This window comes from Salvelinus fontinalis, chromosome 16 (assembly GCF_029448725.1).
Source record: "Salvelinus fontinalis isolate EN_2023a chromosome 16, ASM2944872v1, whole genome shotgun sequence".
Lineage (NCBI taxonomy): Eukaryota > Metazoa > Chordata > Actinopteri > Salmoniformes > Salmonidae > Salvelinus > Salvelinus fontinalis.
Window position 1 is genome coordinate 2789860 of NC_074680.1, and position 26947 is coordinate 2816806.

Genomic DNA, 26947 nt, shown 5'->3' on the forward strand with positions numbered 1-26947 from the left:
TATGCATATAAATCGGTAAATTTGGATAGAAAACCCTCTAAAGTTTCCAAAACGGTTAAAATAATGTCTGTGAGTATAACATAACTGAAATGGCAGGCGAAACCCCAAGGACAAACCATAAAGAAAAAAAGAATTCAGCATACCACTGATTTCAATGGCTGACACTTTTATAATAGGGCGAAATCGTCCCCGATTGCAGTTCCTAGGGCTTCCACTAGATGTCAACAGTCTTTAGAAAGAGTTTCAGGCTGGTTTTAAGAAAAATGAGGGAGAAGTTGTAGTTTTTCTAAGTGGCTCCCATTTTGGCTGTAGTGTTTCCAAGCGCATGGCCGAGAGAGCGCGTTCTTTTGTTTATCTCCGGTAAAGACACTAACGATTCTCCGTCTTAGATTTTATTGTTTATTTGCGTATTAGGGTACCTAATGTTGGATTATAAACGTTGAGTGACTTGTTTGGATAAGTTTATTGGTAATGTTTGGGATTCATTTTGTATGCATTTTGAAGGAGGGAAACTGGTGGAGTGGATTATTGACTGAAGCGCGCCAGCTAAACTGAGTTTTTATGGATACAAAGAAGGAATTTATCCAACAAAAGGACCATTTGTAATTTAACTGGGACATTTGAGTGCCAACAGAAGAAGATCTTCAAAGGTAAGGCATATATTATATCGCTATTTCTGACTTTCGTGTCACAACTCCCTGGTTGAAAATGATTTGTTATGCATTTGTGTGCTAGACGCTGTCCTCGGATAATCGCATGGTTTGCTTTAACCATAAAGCCTTTTTGAAATCTGACACCATGGCTGGATTAACAAGAAGTTAACCTGTTGAGGATGGGGGCGCTGTTGAGACTATTTATGCTAATTGGGTAATTTTTGAAACGGCTTCCCACAAAATCCTTGATCGTACAATATGCATATTATTATTATTATTGGATAGAAAACAGTCTATAGTTTCTATAGGAGTTGAAATTTTGTCTCTAAGTGGAACAGAGCCCATTCTACAGCAATTTCCCTGACATGGATTCAGATTTCAGAAATGTTGGCCACTGTTCTGAAGTCAGTTAAAAGGGCACTGATATTGCTATGACTGTACGGACACTTCTTACGTCTTCCCCTGGATGCCTTTACGTGATGACGATTCCAATGGGGTCGATTGCGCGTTCACAGGCCCTATAAATCAAAAAACCCTGTAGCTAGCAAGTCTTTTCTTGGTGCGTCACGCGCGTGGAGGACACTGACCCTCTCCTGTTCCAAGCGTTAGTTTAGCCTGTTATATTTCTCCGGTCATCTTTTCACTCGTTATAGGAGTTAAAAACATCATAAGGTAGTTAATTTAAAGCGTTTTATAGCAATTTATATCCGTTTAGTGCGATTTTGGGACATTTATTTCTTTAACGCTGTGAATAGGTGGGCACGCTTTCAGTTCATCCCGAACGCAGTTGGCATTTCCACATGGCAAGAGGACAGAGAGACGATTACTCCCAAGAAAGGATCCTTTGCCCAAGATACTGATGGAAGAACAGCTCAAGGTAGGACATTTTTATTATGATAAATCGTGTTTCTGTCGAAACATTTTAGTGGCTTAGGACGCCATGTTTTTTGACGTAGCTTCGCTTGGCGCAAACTGTATTGAAAAGTAAGGATAAATTAAAAAATGTAATTCCGCAATTGTATTAAGAATTAAATTGTCTATCAATCCCTGTCCACCCTATATTTTTTAGTCACGTTTATGAGTATTTATGTATAAGAGTAGATCACTGTCTAAGTGGCGCAAGGACATTTTCTGACCAGCTTGTCTACATTTCACATTGTCTAACCATGATTTTGGTGGCTAAATATAAACATTTTCGATCAAACTGTATATGCATGTTGTAATGTGATGTTACAGGAGTGTCATCGGAAGAATTCTGAGAAGGTTAGTGAAAAAATTAATATCTTTTGGCGATGTTGACTTTTATCGCTCACTTTGGCTAGAATCAATGCTGGGCTGCTATGTGCTATGTGCTATGCTAATATAACGATTTATTGTGTTTTCGCTGTAAGACACTTAGAAAATCTGAAATATTGTCTGTATTCACAGGATCTGTGTCTTTCGATTCGTGTATGCTGTGTATTTTTACGAAATGTTTGATGATTAGTAAGTAGGTAAACACGTTGCTCTAAGTAGTTTTTCTATTCCATTTGTGACGGTGGGTGCAATTGTAACCTATGCCATCTACCTGAAATATGCACTTTTTTCTAACAAAACCTATCCCATACCATAAATATGTTATCAGACTGTCATCTAATGAGTTTTTTTGTTGGTTAGGGGCTATAAATATCTTAGTTTAGCCGAATTGGTGATGGCTACTGGTGTTGGTGGACAAATAAAAGATGGTGGATTATGTTAATGTCTTTTTAGGTAATAGATGTACATCTTTACATATTGTGTCTTCCCTGTAAAACATTTTAAAAATCGGACATGTTGACTGGATTCACAAGATCTGTGTCTTTCATTAGCTGTATTGGACTTTAATGTGTGAAAGTTAAATATTTTTTAAAAATATTTTTTTTGAATTTCGCGGCACTGGTTTTTCAGTGGGGGGGGGGGGGGGGGGGGGGGGGGTGTGCCGCTAGCGCCACGCTGATCCTAGACAGGTTAAGCTTTATTTTGATGTATTGCACTTGTGATTTCATGAAAATTGAATATTTATAGTAATTTAATTTGAATTTGGTGCTCAGCCATTTCACCGGATGTTGGCCAGGTGGAACGCTACCGTCCCACGTATCCATAAGGAGTTAACCAATTTCAAATCTAATTTGTCACATGGGTTGAATACAACAGGTGTAGTAAACCTTACCGTGAAATGCTTACTTCTGTGTTCTGTTTGTGCTTTTCTAATAACCCATTTCTGTTCATGCAAGTGACTGATTGAACACCTGGAACAAATCCTCACTGTAGTATCTTCAATTTGGCAGTACGCGCAGACCCTTATTTTGAGAACAATATCTTAGTTTCAAGGTCTCAGCTTAGAGAGAAGAAGCCTCTTAAAGGTATTGGTCTGTCACATGCATGAACCAGTATTGGTCAGTCACATGAACGATAGCAAAAGTTATGAACAATGAATAAGCTAAATCATGCAAAGATGACTTTCTGTGTAAGTATATAAGAGAACTCACGGGACTGCCCCGTGAGAGCTCCTGATCGACATGTGTACATATGGTGCATTGAGTTGGTTGGCAATTAACAATGATTTAAGATTTCCATGACAATCCCTTTAAATAAATGACATCTTAAACTTCACCAGGAAGCAATTTGATGGGACAGGATGAGATAGTAGTCTAACATAGAGTAGTCCGGTGTCATGGTGTTTTATCTTAAAGATCCTCAAGGCCTCTGCTGTTTTGGTCATTTTAGGCCTTGGTCATTTACAGGCTTTGTACTGGCTGTACCCCTCCAATGTCCTTTTCCTGATCACTGTATGTCACTCCCTGATTTCTATTGTTCTCTTTGTGAGGAAGTCCACTATTGAGCTGTAGGAGAATTCATCTGGGATGTTCAACGTATTATCCCCCCAATTTCCTGCCTTTGGAGGGGGTATACTGTCCTCACTCGGAAATACCAGATACAGAAGACTTCGCTAGGCTATTTGCTATGGCTTGTGCTTAAGTCAATAACATTGGACCTGGATATAACACAGAATTACATCATGTTCAATTTGCTAAATTGTGTTGGACAAATGGTAGGTGAGAAGTGAGAAGATAACTGTTCATTGGTAATGTTAGCTGGCAACGGTGAATTCAGCTAGATAACGTTAGCTAGCTACGCTACCAGTATAATCAACTAGCTAACCTTGTTACTAAACGTTTATTAGACTTGCTTTTCGACGACAAAAATCCCTCTACATTGCAACGTATGAGACACTTGTCATCATTATCTTCTATAACTGGTGTTGTACGGGTGGTTCCCTTCAAGTCTTTTTCTCAAAGTCAGCGCAGACATGTCAGCTACCTATTGAATTGCACTGTTTCACCTGTTGAATTTGATGGAATTTACTCCCCTGTCGATCCCAGAGTGCAATGCGCTGTTTACATTAGGATGTAAAAGTGAAATAAGGCTCTTGTCTTACTAGGTTCTGATTGGGCCTCTGTACCCTGAAGAAGACCACAACCAGACTGGTGGGCAGCAGCTCCCAGAAAAAGAGGATGATCCCAAAGATGATGTAGGCCTCTCCCCTGATCTTCTCTACATCTGCCTAGAAGGACAACACACATTGATCCAGCATTCAGAGAAACGAAACAGACACACACACACACACCAACCGGAAAGATTAAAAGACACACAGACAACACAACCCGAAAGAGGCAGATGGGGGACAACAACACAGCGACACTGACAGAGATTGACAGCATGTATATAGAGGGATTTCCATGATAACAGGAGATTTACACAGACACAATGATGAGAGTGATTAGAGCATGGATAAAGACATGCAGACAAGTACGCCGACTGAGAACCAAATATACCTTAAGGTTAGCCCTCAGATAATCACAAATACACACATTGACGCAATGTTGTATACTACAGCCTACTACTTGGAATTATCTGATCAATTCAATCGAACCAAGATGGATAGATTAGATAGGAGACAGAGAAACAGAAACAAAGACACATGAGTGTGTGTGCTTATGTGTATCAGACAGACCCCCCCCCCCCCCCCCCCCCCCAGATGGCCTATGGGAAAAAGGGAAACCTCCAGTACAGGGCCGTCTATTTCAGATGTTGAGCTCAGATCTAGGTCACTAGCACCAGGCAGCCCTTGGCTGTGCTCCCCCTCCTTGCCTTGCCTGACTGAGTTATTTATAGACAAACAAAGACCTTTCCCCCGCAGAGTCCATATCCTCCCAAATCCCCTCAAATGGATTGTTGCTGCATCAGCCACAGAGCTCTCAGCCACTCAGCAAACAGAACTGGATAGAATGGCTCTGTCATCAAAGCATTCTGGACTGAGTGAAATCAAGCCAAGTGTCAATTTAGAAGGGAGACTCTGGAGAACAGTTGTAAAAATGGGATATATGTACAGATTCACACAGAGGGACCCATATACACATACTGTACATACAGTGCCCTCAGAAAGTCTTCACACCCCTTGACTTTTTCCACACTTTGTTGTGTTACAGCCTGAATTTAGAATGGATTACATTGAGATTGTGTCACTGCCTACACACAATACCGCATAATGTCAAAAGTGGAATTATGTTCTTAGAAATGTTTTAAAAAGGTGCTTAACAAGTCACATAATAAGTTGCAGGGGCTCACTCTGTGTGCAATAATAGTGCTTAACATGACTTTTGAATTACTACCTCATCTCTGTACCCCGCACATACAGATAATTGCAAGGTCCCTCAGCTGAGCAGTGAATTTCAAACACAGATTCAACCACAAAGACCAGAGAGGTTTTCCAATGCCTCGCAAAGAATGGCACCTATTGGTAGATGGGTAAATAAAATAATGCAGTGAATATCCCTTTGAGCATGGTAAAGTTATTAATTACACTTTGGTTAGTGTATCAATACACCCAGTCACTACAAAGATACAGGCGTCCTTCGTAACTCAGTTGCCGGAGACAAAGGAAACCACTCAGGGATTTCATCATGAGGCCAACTGTGACATTAAAATAGTTAGAGTTTAATGGCTGTGATAGGAGAAAACTGAGGATGGATCAACAACATGGTAGTTACTCCACAATACTAACCTAAATGACAGATTGAAAAGAAGGAAGCATGTACAGAATAAAATTATTCCAAAACATCCATCCTGTTTGCAATAAGGCACTAAAGTAAAACTGCAAAACATTTGGCAAAGAAATTAACTTTATGTTCTGAACACAAAGTGTTATGTTTGGGGCAAATCCAACACAACACATCACTGAGTACCACTCTTCATATTTTCAAGCATGGTGGTGGCTACATCATGTTATGGGTATGCTTGTCATTGTCAAGGACTAGGGATTATTTTAGGATAAAAATAAATGGAATAGAGCTAAGCACAACAGGCAAAATCCTAGAAGAAACGCTGGTTCAGTCTGCTTTCCAACAGACACTGAGAAGCAAATTCAACTTTCAGCAGGACAGGCCAAATATACACTGGAGTTGCTTGCCAAGATGACACCGAATTTTCCTAAGTGGCTTAGTTACGGTTTTGACTTAAATCAGCTTGAAAATCTATGGCAAGACTTGAAAATGACTGTCTAGTCATGATCCACAACCAACTTGACAGAGCTTGACAAATTTTAAAAAGAATAATGTACAAATATTGTACAATCCAGCTGTTCAAAGTTCTTAGACACTTACCCAGAAAGACTCACTGCTAAAGGTGCTAGGTGTGAATACGTATTTAATTTTCAATAAATTGTGCAAATATTTCTAAAAACATGTTGTTTTCACTTTGTCATTATGGGGTATTCTGTGTAGATGGGTGAGAAATCTATTTAATTCAATTTGAATTCAGGATTAAACAACAAAATGTGGAGAGGTATAAATACTTTTTGAGTCATAAGTGCTTACAGTGTTCACAGACACAAAACACACACACGCAGACAAACACACACAGAGCCATGTAAAGCCAGACACATTATATAAGCATGAACACACACAGACGAGCACACATATGCACATTGCACACACATGGACTCTTAAATTGGGCATACACGTGTGCACAGTTGAGAAACAGCAAAAACCCAAACACACATGGAGATGTGTGTGAAAAATCAACCATGCAACTAATGAAGAATGGATGTGACTGCCGATTAGTTACAGCCTAATCGCACACACACAGACACACAGGGTGTTTGCAGACTAATCAGCCCTATAATAGATTATTAATTATGTCAGACAGCAGTTGTATTTGTGTCAGTATGCGTGTTTGGCTGGCAGCACAGCACTGTGAGCTTTGGATATCTAGGACAGCAAGGTTCACTGACGGTTTAACAGGCCACACACATACACACACACCCCTAGTTCTGTCACAGTGACTTAACAGTAACTATCTTCATCATCATCACCCTTTTATGTGTATGTGTGTCTGTGTGCATGCTTGTGAGGGTGCGTGGTTATCCTACCTGGTCAGAGACGTTGTACCAGCTGTAGTTGAAGGGGCTGGGCCGGTCCTCTGGAGAAAGAGCCACCACCACCAGGTTATAGCAGGCCCTGGACATGTACAGCAGGATGACTGCAGCACCGATGGCTGTAGCCTGGCACACTGACGTACCCTACAGGGAGAGGTAGGAAGGAGGGAGAGGGGAGAAAGAGAGAGAGAGAAGTATAGTGAGTATTGTCCCATAATGACAAAGTGAAAACATGTTTTAGGAAATGTTTGCAAGTTTTTTGAAAATTAAATACAGAAATATCAAATGTACATAAGTATTTACACCTGAGTCAATACATTACAGCTGTGAGTCTTTCTGGGTGTCTCTAAGATTTTTGCACACCTGGATTGTACAATATTTGCACATTATGCTTAACATAATTATTCAAGCTCTGTCCAGTTGGTTGTTGATCATTGCTAGACAGCCATTTTCAAGTTTTGCCATAGATTTTCAAGCTGATTTAAGTCAAAACTGTAGGCCACTCAGGAATATTCAATGTCGTCTTGGTAAGCAACTCCAGTGTATATTCGGCTTTGTGTTTCAGGTTATTATCTTTCTGAAAGGTGACTTTGTCTACCAGGGTCTGTTGGAAAGCAGTCTGACCTAAGTTTTCCTCTAGGATTTTGCCTGTGCTTAGCTCTATTCCATTTATTTTTATCAAAAGAACTCACTAGTCCTTGCCGATGACAAGCATACCCATAACATGATGCAGCCACCACCATGCTTGAACATATTAAGAGTGGTACTCAGTGATGTGTTGCGTTTGCCCCAAACATAATGCTTTGTATTCAAGACTAAGTTCATTTCTTTGCAACATTTTTGGCTGTTTTACTTTACTGCCTTAATGCAAACAGGATGCATATTTTTGGAATATTTTTATTCTGTACATGCTCCCATCTTTTCATTCTGTCATATAGGTTAGTATTGAGGAGTAACTACAATGTTGTTGATCAATTCTCAGTTTTCTCCAATCACAGCCATTGAACTCTGTAACTGTTTTAAAGTCACCATTCGCCTCATGGTGAAATCTCAGAGCTGTTTCCTTCCTCTCCGGCAACTGAGTTAGGAAGGACGCCTGTATCTTTGTAGTGACTCAGTGTATTGATAAACTATCTATAGTGTAATACCATGCTCAAAGGGATATTCAATGTCTGCTTTTAATTACCCTTCTACCAATAGGTGCCCTCCATGGGCTTTGTAATTGAATCTGTGTTTGAAATGGACTGCTTGACTGAGGGACCTTAAAGATAATTGTACAGTCGAGGCCAAAAGTTGAGAATGACACAAATATGAATTTCAACAAAGTTTGCTGCTTCAGTGTCTTTCGATAATTTTGTCAGATGTTGCTTTGGAATACTGAAGTATAATTACAAGCATTTCATAAGTGTCAAAGGCTTTTATTGACAATTAATTGAGGTTGATGTAAAGAGTCAATATTTGCAGTGTTGACCCTACTTTTTCAAGACCTCTGCAATCCGCCCTGGCATGCTGTCAATTAACTTCTGGGCCACATCCTGACTGATGGCAGCCCATTCTTGCATAATCAATGCTTGGAGTTTGTCAGAATTTGTGGGTTTTTGTTTGTCCACCCACGTCTTGAGGATTGACCACAAGTTCTCAATGGGATTAAGGTCTGGGGAGTTTCCTGGCCATGGACCCAAAATATCGATATTTTGTTCCCCGAGCCACTTAGTTGTCCCTTTTGAATTATGGCAAGATGCCCCAAACAATCGGAAAGGGGATTCATCAGAGAAAATTACTTTACCCTAGTCCTCAGCAGTCTAATCCCTGTACCCCATGCAGAATATCAGTCTGTCCCTGATGTTTTTCCTGGAGAGAAGTGGCTTCTTTGCTGCCCTTCTTGACACCAGGCCATACTCCAAAAGTCTTCTCCTCACTGTGCGTGCAGATGCACTCACACCTGCCTGCTGCCATTCCTGAGCAAGCTCTGTACTGGTGGTGCCCCGATCCCGCAGCTGAATCAACTTTAGGAGACGGTCCTGGCGCTTGCTGGAATTTTTTGGGCGCCCTGAAGCCTTCTTCACAACAATTGAACTGCTCTCGTTGAGGTTCTTGATGATCCGATAATGGTTGATTTAGGTGCAATCTTACTGGCAGCAATATCCTTGCCTGTGAAGCCCTTTTTGTGCAAAGCAATGATGACGGCATGTGTTTCCTTGCAGGAACCATGATTGACAGAGGAAGAACAATGAGTCCAAGCACCACCCTCCTTTTGAAGCTTCCAGTCTGTTATTTGAACTCAATCAGCATGACAGAGTGATCTCCAGCTTTGTCCTCGTCAACACTCACACCCGTGTTAACGAGCGAATCACTGACATGATGTCAGTTGGTCCTTTTGTGTCAGGGCTGAAATGCAGTGGAAATGTTTTTGGGGGGATTCAGTTCATTTGCATGGCAAAGAGGGACTTTGCAATTCATCTGATCACTCTTCAAAACATTCTGGAGTATATGCAAATTGCCATCATAGAAAACTGAGGCAGCAGACTTTGTATGTGTGGGGTACAGAGATGAGGTAATCATTCAAAAATCATGTATCACTATTATTGCACACAGTGTGAGTCCATGCAACTTATTGTGACCTGTTAAGCAAATGTTTACTCCTGAACTTATTTAGGCTTGCCATAACAAAAGGGTTGAATACTTAGACTCAAGACATTTCAGCTTTTCATTTTTAATACATTTCTAAAAACACAATAGCACTTTCACATTCCGGGGTATTGTGTGTAGACCAGTGACACAATCTCAATCTAATCCCTTTTAAAATCAGGATGTAACACAACAAAATGTGGAACTAGTCAAGGGGTGTGAATACTTTCTAGGGAGAATGACTGCCCCCTTTACTTGAAGCATGGATAGGGTTCAACGTTGCTCGCGGTAATGCAGGCATTGTTAGCAGAAAATTGGATCCCCCATTATAGTGAATGAAAAAATTTAAAGCGTCATCTTTGTGTAAAAAATATATATACACTACCGTTCAAAAGTTTGAGGTCACTTAGAAATGGCCTTGTTTTACATGAAAACATACATGAAATTAGTTGCAAAATGAATAGGAAATATAGTCAAGATGTTGACTATGATTTTTTAATTGAAATAATAATGTCCTTCAAACATTGCTTTCGTTAAAGTATCTTTGGCACCTTTGGCATTCTAGTTGTCAATTTGTTGAGGTAATCTGAAGAGATTTCACCCCATTCCTCCTGAAGCACCTCCCACAAGTTGGATTGGCTTGATGGGCACTTCATACGTACCATACGGTCAAGCTGCTCCCACAACAGCTCAACAGGGTTGAGATCCGGTGACTGTGCTGGCCACGCCATTATGGTGGATCAGAGAATCACCAGCAGCAAGAGCGACATCATTGATGTATACAGAGACAAAATTCGTCCCGAGAATTTAACCCTGTGGCACCCCCATAGAGACTGCCAGAGGTACAGACAACAGGCCCTCCGATTTGACACACTGAACTATCTGAGAAGTAGTTGGTGAACCAGGCGAGGCAGTCATTTGAGAAACCAAGGCTGTTGAGTCTGCCGATAAGAATGCGGTGATTGACAGAGTCGAAAGCCTTGGCCAGGTCGATGAAGACGGCTGCACAGTATTGTCTTTTATTGATGGCGGTTATGATATTGGTTAGGACCTTGAGCACGGCTAAGGTGCACACATGACCAGCTCGGAAACCAGATTGCATGGCAGAGAAGGTACACAGTCGGATTCGAAACAGTCGGTGATCTGTTTGTTAACTTGGCTTTCGAAGACTAGAAATGCAGGGTATGATAGATGTAGGTCTGTAAAAGTTTGGGTCTAGAGTGTCTCCCCCTTGGAAGAGGGGGATGACCGCAGCAGCTTTCCAGTCTTTAGGGATCTCAGACGATACGAAAGAGTGGTTGAACAGGCTAGTAATAGGGGTTGCAACAATTGCGGCGGATAATTTTTAGAAAGGGTCCATATTGTCTAGCCCGGCTGATTTGTGGGGGTCTAGATTTTGCAGGTCTTTCAGAACATCAGCGATCTGGATTTGGGTGAAGGAGAAATGGGGGAGGCTTGGGCAAGTTGTTGTGGGGGGTGCAGAGCTGTTGACCGGGTTAGGGGTAGCCAGGTGGAAAGCATGGCCAGCCGTAGAAAAATGCTTATTGAAATTCTTGATTATCGTATATTTATCGGTGATGACAGTGTTTCCTAGCCTCAGCGCAGTGGGCAGCTGGGAGGAGGTGCTCTTATTCTCCATGGACTTTACAGTGTCCCAGAACTTTTTGGAGATTGTGCTACAGGATGCAAATGTCTGTTTGAAAATGCTAGCCTTTGCTTTCCTAACTGCCTATGTATATTGGTTCGTAACTTCACTGAAAAGTTGCATATCGCGGGGGCTCTTCGATGCTAATGTAGTACGCCACAGGATGTTTTTGTGCCTGTCAAGGGCAGTCAAGTCTGGAGTGAACCAAGGGCTATATCTGTTGTTAGTGCAAAAAAATAAGCATGCCCCGCTCAAATTTAAGATGGTGAGGAAACCAATTTTAAAGAATAACCAGCCATCCTCTACTGACAGAATGAGGTCAATATCCTTCCAGGATACCTGGGCCAGGTCGATTAGAAAGGCCTGCTCGCTGAAGTGTTTTAGGGAAAGTTTGACAGTGATGAGGGGTGGTCGTTTGACTGCGGACCCATTACGGACGCAGGCAATGAGGCAGTGATCGCTGAGATCCTGGTTGAAGACAGCAGAGGTGCATTTAGAGGGAAGGTTGGTCAGGACGATATCTATGAGGGTGCTCATGTTTACGGATTTAGGGTTGTACCTGGTAGGTTCCTTGATAATTTGTGTGAGATTGAGGGCATCTAGTTTAGATTGTAGGATGGCCGGGGTGTTAAGCATATCCCAATTTCGGTCACCTAACAGGGACTAGTCTCCCAGTCCCTGCCACTGAAAAAAATCCCCATAACATGATCCTGCCAACACCATACTTCACCATAGGGACAGTGCCAGGTTTCCTCCAGACTTGGCATTCAGGCCAAAGAGTTCCACCTTGGTTTCATCAGACCAGAGAATCCTGTTTCACATAGTCAGAGTCCTTTAGGTGCCTTTTTGGTAAACTACAAGCAGGCTGTCATGTGCCTTTTACTTCATCCATTTTAGAATAAGGCTGTAACATAACAAAATGTAGAAAAAGTGAAGGGGTCTGAATACTTTCCCGAATGCACTGTATATATGGTCATTTTTAGATATACAGGGTAAAGTTGATCATTTTAACGAGGACAGAAATCACTTTTGCGAGGCACACTGCATGGCCAAAGTGAGAGGAAAAGAGAAGATCATTCCGTTAAAACTTGAGATGGCGGTGAAATCCAAAGTTGTGCTATATATTCATAGGCTACGTCATAGCTCATTTGTAAACGGTAAGTATTGATACATTACTAGCTCAAACACAGAATCAAAGTCAGGAAACAAAAAACATAGGCTACATTATCCCCCCCTAATCTGATAGTGGTGAGTTACCCACCCACACACGCTCAGACAGATCCAGCTCATGAGCTCCATCAGCAGCAGATTTTCATTTAGTATGGAAAATTGTGTTTATGCAACAAATGTTAGAGCATCGAATCGCATTGATTCATTATTTAATCAAACTGAATCACACAGAATAATTTCAAACTAGAAAGTATCGTTCCTGAGGTTTGATTTGAATAGGGCAATCTATAAGCACAGACAAAGGATATCGGGGATCTGAAAGGATTCTGTATGGAAGAATGGTCTAAGATCCCTACCAATGTGTTCTCAAACGCATAAAACATTTTAGAAAAAGGCTCAGGGTTTCAATCATTTTGACCACTATCTTTTTAAAAATGTGTTTTATTATATTACTTGTTAAACAAAATATCTTTCTCTGAGCAATTGTATTAGTATAAACCCATTTTGTTTGCATACAATATATCTCAGTATTTGATTTATTTATTACAGTCATTTTTGCTCATCTTTATCAATGGTGTCAATAATTTCAGACTCCACTGCCTTCAGAAAGTTTTCAAACCCCTGGACTTTTCCCCACATTTTGTCGTGTTACAGCCTGAATAAAACAATAATTCAGATTTTGAGTCACTGGCCTACACACAATACCCCATAACATCAAAGTGTAATTATCTTTTTCAATTTTTTTTGACAAATTAATAGAAACATTTATGCTGAAATGTCTTGAGTCAATAAGTATTCAACCCCTTTGTTATGACCAGCCTAAATAAGTTCAGAAGTAAAAATGTGCTTAACAAATCCCTTAATAAGTTGCATGGACTCATTCCGTGTTCAATAATAGTGGTTAACATGATTTTTTAAATAACTACCCCATCTCTGTACCCCACACACAATTATCTGTAAGATCCCGCAATTGAGTAGTGAATTTCAAGCACAGATTCAAGCACAAAGACCAGGGAGGTTTTTCAATGCCTCGCAAAGAAGGGCATGACTGGTAGATGTATAAAATGCAGATGCTGAATCTCTCTTTGGGCATGGCAACGTTATTAATTAGGCTTTGGATGCACCCAGTCACTACAAAGATACAGGCATCCTACTTAACACAGTTGCAAGAGAAAATACATTGGCAAACACATCACTGAGTACCACTCTTCAAGTATGGTGGTGGCTGCATCATATGATGGGTTTGCTTGTCATCGGCGAAGATAAAATAAATGGAATACAGCTATAAGCACAGGCAAAATCCTAGAGGAAAACCTGATTCAGTCTGCTTTCCAACATACACTGGAGACAAATTCACATTTCAGCAGGACAATAACCTAAAACACAAGGCCAAATATACACTGGAGTTGCATACTAACATGACAATGAATGTTCCTGATTGGCCTAGCTACAGTTTTGACTGAAATCACCTTAAGAATCTATGGCAAGTCTTGAAAATGGCTGACTAGCAATGATTAAGAAGCAACTTGACAGGGCTTGAAGAAATTTTAAAACAATAAATGGGCAAATACTGTACAATCTAGGTGTGCAAAGCTCTTAAAGACTTGCCCAAAAGGACTCACAGCTGTAATCGCCACCAAAGGTGCTTGTACAAAGTATTTACTTAAAAATAGTTGTGTAAATGTGATATTTATGTATTTCATTTTCAAAACAATTGCAAAAATTTCTAGAAACATGTTTTCACTTCGTCATAATGGGGTATTGTGTGAAGAAGGGTGACAAAAAAGATATATTTAATCCACTTTGAATTCAGGCTGTAACACAACAAAATGTGGAATATGTCCAGGGGTTCGAATAGTTTCTGAAGACACTATGTAAATGTCTTATTTCTGTGTTTCATTTTCAATAAATTAGGAAACATTTCTAAAAATATATTTGCACTTTTTCATTACGGGTTATTGTGTGTAGATGGGTAAAAAAGACATATATTTCATCAATTTTGAATTGAGGCTGTAACACAATACAATGCGGAATAAGTCAAGGAGTATTAAGACTTTGCGAAAGCACTGTATGCATGTATGGGGATTTTCTGGGGTAACGGCATGAACAAAGAGGACACGGTTCAATACCAATCAGCTACTTAATGTGTATCTACCTAGCTACAAAATCAACAACTTTTACAGTTGCTTGTATTTAATCCCTGCTTGCAAACCCAATTTGGTAAAGATGAAACGTTTAATAATGAATTGATTGGTTAAGTGACTGATCTGTTAGTTGGTTGATTGGTTAAGTGGCTGATTGATTAAATGATGTATTAGTTAAATTTGTTGATGGACTAAATGACTGATTGAGGACGGTCCAGTACCTTGGACTCGAGGTAGACATTGGCAGAGGACATCTTGGCGATCTTGAAGATGCACACGGCCAGCGAGACGGCGCAGAGTACGAAGAGACTGTCATTGACCAGCACCCGGGCCAGCACCACCTGTCTCACCTCTGCCTCGCCCACGTTGCCCCCAATGCCACCCTGCACCAGCATGGAGCATGTTAGGTTCACCACGAGGAAGAAAAGGCTGGAAAAGATGAACGCCAGGCGAATGGGCACCCTGTGCAAAAAACACACAATTATAGGTGGTACATAACTAGCTTACTACACACACAGGGCTCTAAAGTACGACAAAATATGTAATTGTTGTAATGGTAAGACTTCCCTGTAGCATTGTTTCCTGATCGTAAATTCGTTAGTGTCACACCAAACAGTTCAAAATATCTGACCCATATTTTTTTCCATCCTGCCGTGGGTCATAAAACTACATGCAGAGCGAATTTGTTTTACAACTTGTTTAGTCATGTTTGGTACCTGATTAGCTAGCTTGCTAACAAACTGGTAACTTCATCAGTATATCCAAACATTTGGAGGCACAGAAAAAAAAGAAGGGATAGCTTCTTCAGGAGAGATGTCGTTTTTATTTTATTTATTAATTGTACCTTTATTTAACTAGGCAAGTCAGTTAAAAACAAATTTTTATTTTCAATGACGGCCTAGGAACAGTGGGTTAACTGCCTTGTTCAGTCTTGCATGTCGTCATCACAAACATGGCGCTCTTATAGACAGTGTACGATTTTCAATGCAACGCTTTTAGATAATGTAGAAACCTAATATTCCACAAAAAAACTTTTTAATTTCAATGACAGGTATTTTTTTGTACCAACATTTTAGCTTTTTATAATAAGCTAATGTATTGACAGGGTTACACATATGAGTTTCTAGGACACAGCATTTGCTTTAGAAGTAGCTACAATTAATACAGGCTGTATTTCAATCGCTTTTGGGAGCACCAGTGCTATCAATGAATGTTTTTTCATTTAGAGCCCTTTACACACAACATTAAAATAATACTACACAACGATAAATTGAACATAAACTTGAAACACCCCAAACCCAATCCCATCCTACTGCACTGGCTCACTCAATCTTCACAGTTTCCCCTCTCTCTTTCTCTCCTAACTCTTCTCCACTCTTCCTTTAGACCCTCCCTCCTTGCAGGATGTGTGTGTGTATGTGTGTATTAGTGTGTGTGTATTTGTGTATTAGTGTGGGTGTGTGTGTATGTGTGAGAAAGTGAGTGAGTGTGTGAGTGAGTGGAGTGAGCGAGTGAGTGAGTGAGCGAGCGAGTGAGTGAGTGAGTGAGTGAGTGAGTGAGTGAGTGAAGCGGGGGATTGTAGAGTACCGGGATGGAAAGGGGGGGAGGAGTTTGTGTGGTGGATTTGGGGATTTGAGCTCACAGCTTTTCACTCCGCATCAGACATGAAATCGGCTGATCAAAGTGTTTATTAGTCCAGAAATTTGGACCCCACCATCTGAGGTCCACATCAAAAAGCCAAGGGTGGAGACAGCTTAGACGAAGCTCAGGGGGCATAATTAGATTTCATCAAGGTTATCGGGCACTCTGTTCCAATGTATCTACAATAACACCCTTCAGTCATACAGTAGAAGCCAGAGTCATAGATACTGTACACACAGAACTTGGCCAACTTGGTTTTGTATCTAGGGCTTGGAGTATCTGAACGAGAGCCATGCTGGCACCAAAGGTTTGAAAGATCCCATTCTAATACACCAGCTTTGATTTGGGTTATTGGACATTTGATGCCCTCCTGCCCAACATCCTCTCCCCTTCTTTGTCCCTCGCCCCACCCTACCCATCAAAAACCCAGTTAGACTAACCCAGATACTAACTCAGCAGAATTCCACTTACTTGTATTTGTTAAGCTCCGGAGAATATTTCGCATTGGCTTTAAACATTATCTGGGGAGACAGAATGGGAGGGGGGAGGTACACATAGTGATTAACAGTTTACTCATCATTAAATACTCACACATTGATATTACTGAGGAGAACAGAAAAGCATGTGCGACTGGCCAATATGTGGTGGAAGCACTCAAAATGGCCACCAATGTGAATCACAAAGATGGATGCCGGGCTGGTGGGCTCAATGACTCTGTATATATGAATGGACAAAGCCATCGATCACGTGACACCATTCGTTCCTATGTGAAAACTCAATAGTGGATTTGAAGGCCAGGAAGTCTCTTAAGATGGCGTGGGAGATTTATGTAGACATAACATGCGCAGTTTGAGCTACTCCAGGAAGTGACGATGCAATCTCTCAAGTTGAAGGCCGAATGGGTACTGCAGGCTGCCTTGAGCAACTAAATTACCCCCATAACTTTTTCTGCGTGCAATTTTTAAATAATTCGTTCAAGTGCATACAACTGGTGTAATAGAAGTAATTATTGGTCCCATGATTGTATTCAGAATGTATTTTTATTTACATGAAGATTGCCATTTTCACCTTCACTATAATGAGGGATCCTGTTCTCTGCAAACAATGCCTGCAGTACTGCGGTCGGCTTTGAACTTCGTGGCTTCAATGAGAGGGGGCAGTCGTTGTCCCCTAAGTGGGGTGCACACTTTGGTTGTGGACGAAAGGGGGTAAAATGTTAAGCTTGGGATGGCACAAAAGTGTGAAAAGGGGCCAAATCTGTGGACAAAGGAGACCAACTGTTCGGCAACATCTGCGGACCAACAGTCTGGATGTCGGGGGGACGCTTAACCCCGATGGGGTTAAGGTCTCTGCTGACAATGCCTTGGCAGTCTGCCACAGAGTCTTGATGAGAAATTACCAGTCAGCGTCTAGAAGCAAGGTTGTGCCCAGATAGACCTAAAATTTGGGATAAATCTTTGGGGCTGGCTGGAAGCCAGATGAAGAGTGGGGGATCAGCAGGGGATACAGACTATCCTCTTCCCTCTACCCTTGAACTGCTGTGTCCCTTCCCTTCTTTCTAATCCTCATTGATGAAGCTGTCCCTGAGCAAAAGGAGTGGAGCATAGACAGAGCCATCATAGGGCCTACACAAATCATTATACACAGCGGTTTCCACATCATTAGATTTGGATAGAAAACACTCTAAAGTTTCCAAAACAGTTAAAACAATGTCTGTGAGTATAACATAATTCATATGGCAGGCAAAAACCTGAGAAAAATCCAACCAGGAAGTGGGAAATCTGAGGTTTCTAGTTAAAAAAAAGAAGTGATTGCCTATCCAATATCCTGTGTCTATGGGGTTAGGTTGCACTTCCTAAGGCTTCCACTAGATGTCAACAGTCTTTAGAACGTTGTTTCAGGCTTCTATTGTGAAAGGGGAGAGAATACGACCACTCACAGTAAGTGGCTCAGCTGAAAGCCTTTAGTTGTTTATCGTGAGCGCGAGCTTCGTTCCCTTTCCTTTCTAATGACAACGGAATTGTCCGGTTGGAATATTATTGAAGATTTATGATAACAACATCCTAAAGATTGATTATATACATCGTTTGACATGTTTCTACGAACTGTAATGGAACTTTTTTGACTTTACGTCTGGACTTTGTGCTCGCACTTTGTCCATTTGGATTACTGGACTAAACGCGCAAACAAAAAGGAGGTATTTGGACATAAAGATTAACTTTATCGAACAAAACACACATTTATTGTCTAACATGGAGTCCGGGGAGTGCCATCCGGTGAAGATCATCAAAGGTTAGTGATTAATTGTAACGCTATTTCTGACTTTTGTGACACCTCTCCTTGGTTGGAAAATGGCTGTATGGTTTTTTGTGGCTAGGCGCTGACCTAACATAATTGCATGGTGTGCTTTCGCCATAAAGCCTTTTTGAAATCCGACACTGTGGCTGGATTAACAATTAGTTTATCTTTAAAATGGTGTATAATACTTGTATGTTTAAAGGAATTTTAATTATGAGATTTATTTTGTTTGAATTTGGCGCCCTGCAATTTCACTGGCTGTTTGCGAGGTGGGACGCTAGTCTCACGAACGATCCCAGAGAGGTTAAAACTCGTTTTTCAACCACTACACAAATTTCTTGTTAACAAACTATAGTTTTGGCAAGTCGGACATCTACTTTGTGCATGACAAGTCATTTTTCCAACAATTGTTTACAGACAGAATATTTCACTTATAATTCCCTGCATCACAATTCCAGCGGGTCAGACGTTTACATACACTAAGTTGACTGTGCCTTTAAACAGCTTGGAAAATTCCAGAAAATTATGTCATGGCTTTAGAAGCTTCTGATAGGCTAATTGACATATTTTGAGTCAAATGGAGGTGTACCTGTGGATGAATTTCAAGGCCTACCCTAAAACTCCGTGCCTCTCTGCTTGACATCATGGGAAAATCAAAAGAAATCAGCCAAGACCTCAGAAAAAAAATTGTAGACCTCCACAAGTCTGGTTCATCCTTGGGAACAATTTCCAAACGCCTGAAGGTACCATGTTCATCTGTACAAACGATAGTACGCAAGTATAAACACCATGGGACCACGCAGCCTTCATACCGCTCAGGAAGGAGACGCGTTCTGTCTCCTAGAGATGTACGTACTTTGGTGAAAAAGTACAAATCAATCCCAGAACAACAGCAAAGGACCTTGTGAAGATAATGGAGGAAACAGGTAAAAAAGTATCTATATCCACAGTAAAACGAGTTGCAACCTACTGCAGAGATTGCCTGCAGAGTTCTGTCTTACTATCCAGGTCTGTACCCAAACAATTCGAGCTTCTACTTTTAAAAATCCATCTTTCCAGAAACAAGTCTCACTGTTGCCACTTGCTATAACTCAGCCACGCTCAAGCTCCTAAATGATATCATAACCGCCATCGATAAGAGACATTACTGTGCAGCCATATTCATCTACCTGGCTAAGGCTTTCGACTCTGTCAATCACAACATTGTCATTGGCAGACTTAACAGCCTTGGTTTCTCAAATGATTGCCTCGCCTGGTTCACCAACTACTTCTCTGTTAGAGTTCAGTGTGTCAAATCGGAGGGTCTGTTGTCCGGGCCTCTGGCGCTCTCTATGGGGGTGCCACAGGGTTCAATTCTCGGGCGACTCTCTTCTCTGTATACATCAATGATGTCGCTCTTGCTGCTGGTGAGTGTCCGATCCACCTCTACGCAGACGACACCATTCTGTATATTTCTGGCCCTTCTTTGGACACTGTGTTAACAACCCTCCAGGCGAAGCTTCAATGCCATACAACTCTCCTTTTGTGGCCTCCAATTGCTCTTATATACAAGTAAAACTAAATGCATGCTCTTCAACCGATCGCTGCCTGCACCTGCCCAACATCACTACTCTGGACAGCTCTGACTTAGAATATGTGGACAACTACAAATACCTAAGTGTCTGGTTAGACTGTAAACTCTCCTTCCAGACTCACATCAAACAACTCCAATCCAAAGTTAAATCTAGAATTGGCTTCCTATTCCTCAACAAAGCATCCTTCACTCATGCTGCCATATCCTACCAATCCTCGACTCCGGTGATGTCATTTACAAAATAGCTTCCAATACCCTACTCAATAAATTGGATGCAGTCTATCACAGTGCCATCCGTTTTGTCACCAAAGCCCCATATACTACCCACCACTGCGACCTGTACACTCTCGTTGGCTGGCCCTCGCTTCATACTCGTCGCCAAACCCACTGGCTCCAGGTCGTCTACAAGACCCTGCTAGGTAAAGCCCCCCCAGCTCGCTGGTCACCATAGCAGCACCCACCTGTAGCACGCGCTCCAGCAGGTATATCTCTCTGGTCACCCCCAAAACCAATTCTTCCTTTGGCCGCCTCTCCTTACAGTTCTCTGCTGCCAATGACTGGAACGAACTACAAAAATCTCTACAAAAATCTGAAACTGGAAACACATCTCCCTCACTAGCTTTAAGCACCAGCTGTCAGAGCAGCTCATAGATTGCTGCACCTGTACATAGCCCATCTATAATTTAGCCCAAACAACTACCTCTTTCCCTACTATATTTAATTATGTATTTATTTTGCTCCTTGGACCCCATTATTTATCTCTCTAATTTGCACATTCTTCCACTGCAAATCAACCATTCCAGTGTTTTACTTGCTATATTGTATTTACTTTGCCACCATGGCCTTTTTTTTGTTGCCTTCACCTCCCTTATCTCACCTCACTTGCTCACATTGTATACAGACTTATTTTTCTACTTATTATTGACTGTATGTTTGTTTTACTCCATGTGTAACTCTGTGTTGTTGTATGTGTCGAACTGCTTTGCTTTATCTTGGCCAGGTCGCAATTGTAAATGAGAACGTGTTCTCAACTTGCCTACCTGGTTAAATAAAGAAGAAATAAATAAATACATAAAAAAATATTCACACAAACACATACACACACCACCTGCTCTGTGTGAGCTGCTGTACCCACCACACTGGAAGTGCAAAACAAACAAAAGGCACATGCATGCTCTCTCTTTTTCAACAGCCCATTTGCATCTGATTGCTATTCCCCGCACTACTTGTTGACAGCTTCACAAGCACTCAGCTCTCGTCATTGTGTTTTCGTTTGTGTTTCTCTTGATAGTCATCCCCATGCAAGGGACAATGATTTGAATTAGAATCTACAAATTGACTCTTAAAATGTGGGTTAGACACACATTTATATTACAACACTTACAGGGGTGTCCAGTGTCCCCATTACTGTACTGATTTGTTATGGAAATGCCCAGCAACGAGAAGCTGAACTCCTGCAAAGGAACCTCTATACTCTTTTTACACTACTAAGCCGAGCCAAACTATACTGCACTGATTTGCTCACATCCACCATAGTTGCTGGAACCATGCTGGAAAGGAGAATCTGAATCAAAAACATCCAAGCCAGCATCAAACTAATTTCAGGTCAGCATAATAGTGTGAAAAGGGAAATATAGGGGCATAAAACATCAGTATCCTCAACAGAATTCCCTTCAAATGGAAGCCAGGACCAGGGCTGAGGGAAGATTAAAAAGCAGGGTAAATCCATTTCAATTCAATAACTTTTTGACAGCATTCCTTTTGTTTTAAACAAAACTTTCTATACATGTTTACACATGGAAAGAAGGGGTCAGAAAGTAACTTTTTGGGCCTGAATGCCAAAACATTCAAGAGTTAAAAGTACTCAAAGTTACCAATTTTGCATACCCCACTCTACAATGAGACATCCATGTCTTCATCACCGGAAAATATAAACGGTTGCGTTTGATAAAAAGTTCTAAAAACGTACAGACTGGGTGGTCAAACTACTTCATTATTTCTAGAAAAAAAAAAAATAGTTTAATACAAATTATTTATTTTTTCCCACCTTGAACGACAATGATCTAAAAATTCAATTTTGTTTTTCTTTTTTTCTTATTTTTCTTATTGGCCTGCTGGAGGTCATTTTGCAGGGCTCTGGCAGTGCACCTCCTTGCACAAAGGCGGAGGTAGTGGTCCTGCTGCTGGGTTGTTGCCCTCCTACGGCCTCCTCCACGTCTCCTGATGTACTGGCCTGTCTCCTGGTAGCGCCTGCATGCTCTGGACACTACGCTGACAGACACAGCAAACCTTTTTGCCACAGTTCGCATTGATGTGCCATCCTGGATGAGCTGCACTACCTGAGCCACTTGTGTGGGTTGTAGACTCCGTCTCATGCTACCACTAGAGTGAGAGCACCGCCAGCATTCAAAAGTGACCAAAACATCAGCCAGGAAGCATAGGAACTGAGAAGTGGTCTGTGGTCACCACCTGCAGAATCACTCCTGTTTTGGGGGGTGTCTTGCTAATTGCCTATAATTTCCACCTTTTGTCTATTCCATTTGCACAACAGCATGTGAAATTTATTGTCAATCAGTGTTGCTTCCTAAGTGGACAGTTTGATTTCACAGAAGTATGATTGACTTGGAGTTACATTGTGTTGTTTAAGTGTTCTCTTTATTTTTTTGAGCAGTGTATATTCTTCGTAGCTGTCTATTTACCACCACAAACTGATGATAGCACTAAGACCGCACACAATGAGCTGTATACGGCCATAAGCAAACACGAAAACGCTCATCCAGTGGCGGTGCTCCTAGTGGCCGGGGACTTTAATGCAGGGAAACTTAAACCCGTTTTACCTCATTTCTACCAGCATGTTAAATGTGCAACATGTGCACCAGTGCCTCGGTCACTAAGAAAGTGGTCAGATGAAGCAGATGCTACGCTACAGGACTGTTTTGCTAGCACAGACTGGAATATATTCCGGGATTCTCCCGATTGCATTGAAGAGTACACCACATCAGTCACGGGCTTCATCAATAAGTGCATCGATGACATCGTCCCCACAGTGACTGCACGTACAGTCAAGAACACTAAAAGGTAACCTGCCTAAATGACTACCGACCCGCAGCACACACGTCTGTAGCCATGAAGTGCTTTAAAAGGCTAGCCAGGGCGCACATCAACACCATTATCCCAGAAACCCTAGCCCCAATCTAATTTGCATACCGCCCTAACAGATGATGCAATCTCTATTGCATTCCACACTGCCCTTTCCCACCTGGACAAAAGGAACACCTATGTGAGAATGCTGTTCATTGACTACAACTCAGCGTTCAACACCATAGTGCCCTCAAAGATCATCACTAAGCTAAGGACCCTGGGACTAAACACCTCCCTCTGCAACTGGATCCTGGACTTCCTGACGGACGCCCCCAGGTGGTAAGGGTTGGTAACAACACATCCGCCACGTTGATCCTCAACACGGGGGCCCCTCAGGGGTGCGTGCTCAGTCCCCTCCTGTACTCCCTATTCACTCATGACTGCATGCCCAGGCACGACTCCAACACCATCATCAACTTTGCCAATGACACAACATTGGTAGGCCTGATCACCGACATCGATGAGACAGCCTATAGGGAGGACGTCAGAGACCTGGCCGTGAGGTGCCAGGACAACAACCTCTTCCTCAATGTGATCAAGACAAAGGAGATGATTGTGGACTACAGGAAAAGGAGGACCGAGCACGCCCCCATTCTCATCGACGGGGCTGTAGTGAAACAGGTTGAGAGCTTCAAGTTCCTTGCTGTCCACGTCACCAACAAACTATCATGGTCCAAATACACAGTCGTGAAGAGGGCACGACAAACCTATTCCCCCTTAGGAGAATGAAAAGATTTGGCATGGGTCCTCAGATCCTCAAAAAGTTCTACAGCTGCACCATCGAGAGCATCCTGACTGGTTGCATCACTGCCTGGTATGGCAACTGCTCGGCCACCTACCGCAAGGCACTACAGAACTCTATACCAGGCCGTGTCAGAGGAAGGCCCTAAAAATGGTAAAAGACTCCAGCCACCCTAGTCATAGACTGTTCTCTCTGCTATCGCACAGCAAGCAGTATCGGAGCGGCAAGTCTAGGTCCAAAAGGCTTCTTAAACAGCTTCTCACTGCCAAGGCATAAGACTCCTGAACAGCTATTCTAAGGGCTACCCAGATCCCTCTTTTACACTGCTGCTACTCTCTGTTTATTATCTATGCAGACACTTTAACTCTACTTACATATTACCTCAATTACCTCGACTAACCGGTGCCCCCGCACATTGACTCTGTACCGGTACCCCCTGTATATAGCCTCACTATTGTTATTTTACTGCTGCTGTTCAATTATTTGTTACTTTGTTTTTCTATTTTTTACTTAACATATATTTTTTCTTAAAACGTCTTAAAGCATTGTTGGTTAAGGGCTTGTAAGTAAGCATTTAACTGTAAGGACTACACCTGTTGTATTCTGCACATGTCAGAATGGTACCACAAAGATGGTTAAAGGTACAGACATCGGAGCGTGTTGACATGAATGGGAATATCTGCTGTTTGAAATTATTAGTCAAACCTCCACAGGAATCCTATTGAAATCATATAGTGTACATATCGATAATAGAATAGACTTGACCATTTAAGTTGACATTTAACGTTTGGTGGACTGGTCGGCCATCTTTGTGGTAGAAATCACAATTTTCATATGGAATAGTTTGAAAACCCAGTTTCTAAGCTTTTTAAATGATATCAAACTAAACTGTTTATCTTTTCCTGTGATGAAGACAGCCTAAATGTGGTCTGATAGACATACTTTGGAAACGACCAGGTTCAGAGTTAATGAGCATGCAGTGTGTGTGTGTGTGTGCATGTGTTTGTGCAATGTAATGCGTTGAACGGTTCAGAGAATGTGTACCAGTTTATGTGTGTGTCTATGCGTGCATCTGAACGTTCCTCTTAGTGTGTGTATGTCAGTTAGTGTCAGTGTGTCGAGTGGGTTGGGGGAAGGATTAACACCCATGCAGTGGAATGAATGTCAGAAAATCTCTTGGTTTCCCAGCCTCTCCAGCCAGCCAGAGCCAACCATGCAGAAAGCCTAGTTGCTAATCTGATTGCAGACTAAGACTGGACTGCGCCAGACAGAGAGATGGCTAAAGTAGGAGGGGGGGGGGGGGGGGCAGGCCAGGCGACAGTGCTGAGACAGGAGGATTAATAATTATTGCTTTTCTCATGTTTATATAAGCCTGGATGCCAGCTAGCTCGGAATCCTCACTGAAAATGGTTAATCATTCAATTTTGAGAGTGAAACAATTGCGAAACAGAGCAATAATTTGTTTGTATTTCAGGGTGGGAGCCAGACTGATACTAAATTCTAAGACTCCTGGGCTAGGACTACTCATCTACACAACTGGGTATTGGGTTGTTGCAGTAGACGTTGTCTGTCGAACACTACATTCATTGAGGTGTCAATACGTTCAGCAGTAACCTGATTTCTAGCATAGGTGGTCGGCTTTTTTTTACAAATCAGAACTGATACATGCTGCAAATAGATCACCGCTAAGCTACTTGAATGGTAGTGAGAAACAGAATTTAAATGGGGGTCATAAAAGGACTGGGTGGGCATTGCGGTCAGGCCTAGCAATCCCATGACTAGCTCACTCTTGAAAAATATATATTTTTTTATCTCAACTGGGCTAACTCAGATAAACAGAGAAAAAACTATTTTAAACAGAGAGCAGGGAGAGACACGTTAGAGAGATGCCAGGACTCAGGAATGTGTTCTAGTGCTCGAGGACCAGTGGACTGCACACCTCACTGGATCAAGGTTGACATGTTTATGGACTTCCCTGGAAGCTAGACTATGGAGACTGACAGTCTAAAAAGAGATAGAGGAAGATACTGTGTGTGTGTGTCATGCTGCAAACACAGAGATGCTATTCAAGTATTCTAATTCCTAATTCTATGCCTGCAACAAAGCAGTACCCAAACAACAACCGTTCAGTAGAGAGCTCAGTTATCTAGCTCTAGCTGTTGATATCACTCCGACTGGATCCAATCTGACAGCAGTGAAACACACAGCCCCTCTCCTGGGAAATGAAGTATTCACGTGGAGGAAAACAGACCACAATAAAACAGTGAAACTGAGCTCTTGTTTGGCCGGAGGGTGTGTGAGCGTGTGTGTGAGCGTGCGAGTGTAATACTACTTTGAAAAACAATCTGAAGATGTGTACCAGTTTGTGCGTTTGTGTGTGTGCGTCCGTGTGTGTATCCCCTGTACAGGACACACTGAGAACGCAAAGCTGACTACTCAACCTACCCCCACTATCATGTAGCCTAAACACTCCTATGGAAACAGGACAGATTTCTCTTACATCTCAATTCTGAACTTGACTCTCCCGTGAAAAGTCAGACAGGTCATTGACCCATGAGCATGGAGACAGTTTCACACACACACACTGCTTTTGTGCTAGTGCCGAGAGAATAGAGAGCGTGGCCAAAAGCATTAACCTGTTACCTACATTTGAAAAGAGAAAATAAACAAGCTGCAGCCTGTGTGTGTGAGTGAGAGCAAAGGGGAGTGTGTGTGTGAGAGAGTGAGAGTGAGAGAGAGAGAGAGAGAGAGAGAGAGAGAGAGAGCAACGGGGAGTGTGTGTATCTGGGGAGTGACAGACAGGAGTGTGTTTGTGCACACAAAATGTAAACACATGACTCCCATAAGCAGGTCAGTGA

The 26947-nt window shown here is 41.8% G+C and overlaps 1 protein-coding gene across 3 annotated transcripts in view; it reads right to left on the reverse strand.

Moving 5' to 3' along the window:
• LOC129812529 (G protein-coupled receptor 137Ba-like) overlaps positions 1–26947 on the reverse strand; it is a 66969-nt gene that overhangs the window by 23044 nt on the left and 16978 nt on the right. Inside the window, exons 2-5 of one of the 3 annotated variants that reach the window (XM_055864161.1) lie at positions 16807–16856; positions 14916–15156; positions 7102–7251; positions 4135–4236 (exon numbers count right to left, since the gene is read on the reverse strand). In XM_055864161.1, coding sequence (XP_055720136.1) covers positions 4135–4236; positions 7102–7251; positions 14916–15156; positions 16807–16856 — 543 coding nt within the window. Of the gene's footprint in view, positions 1–4110; positions 4237–7101; positions 7252–14915; positions 15157–16806; positions 16857–26947 lie in introns of all 3 variants that reach the window. The other 2 variants (XM_055864159.1, XM_055864162.1) reach the window with 2 other exon arrangements.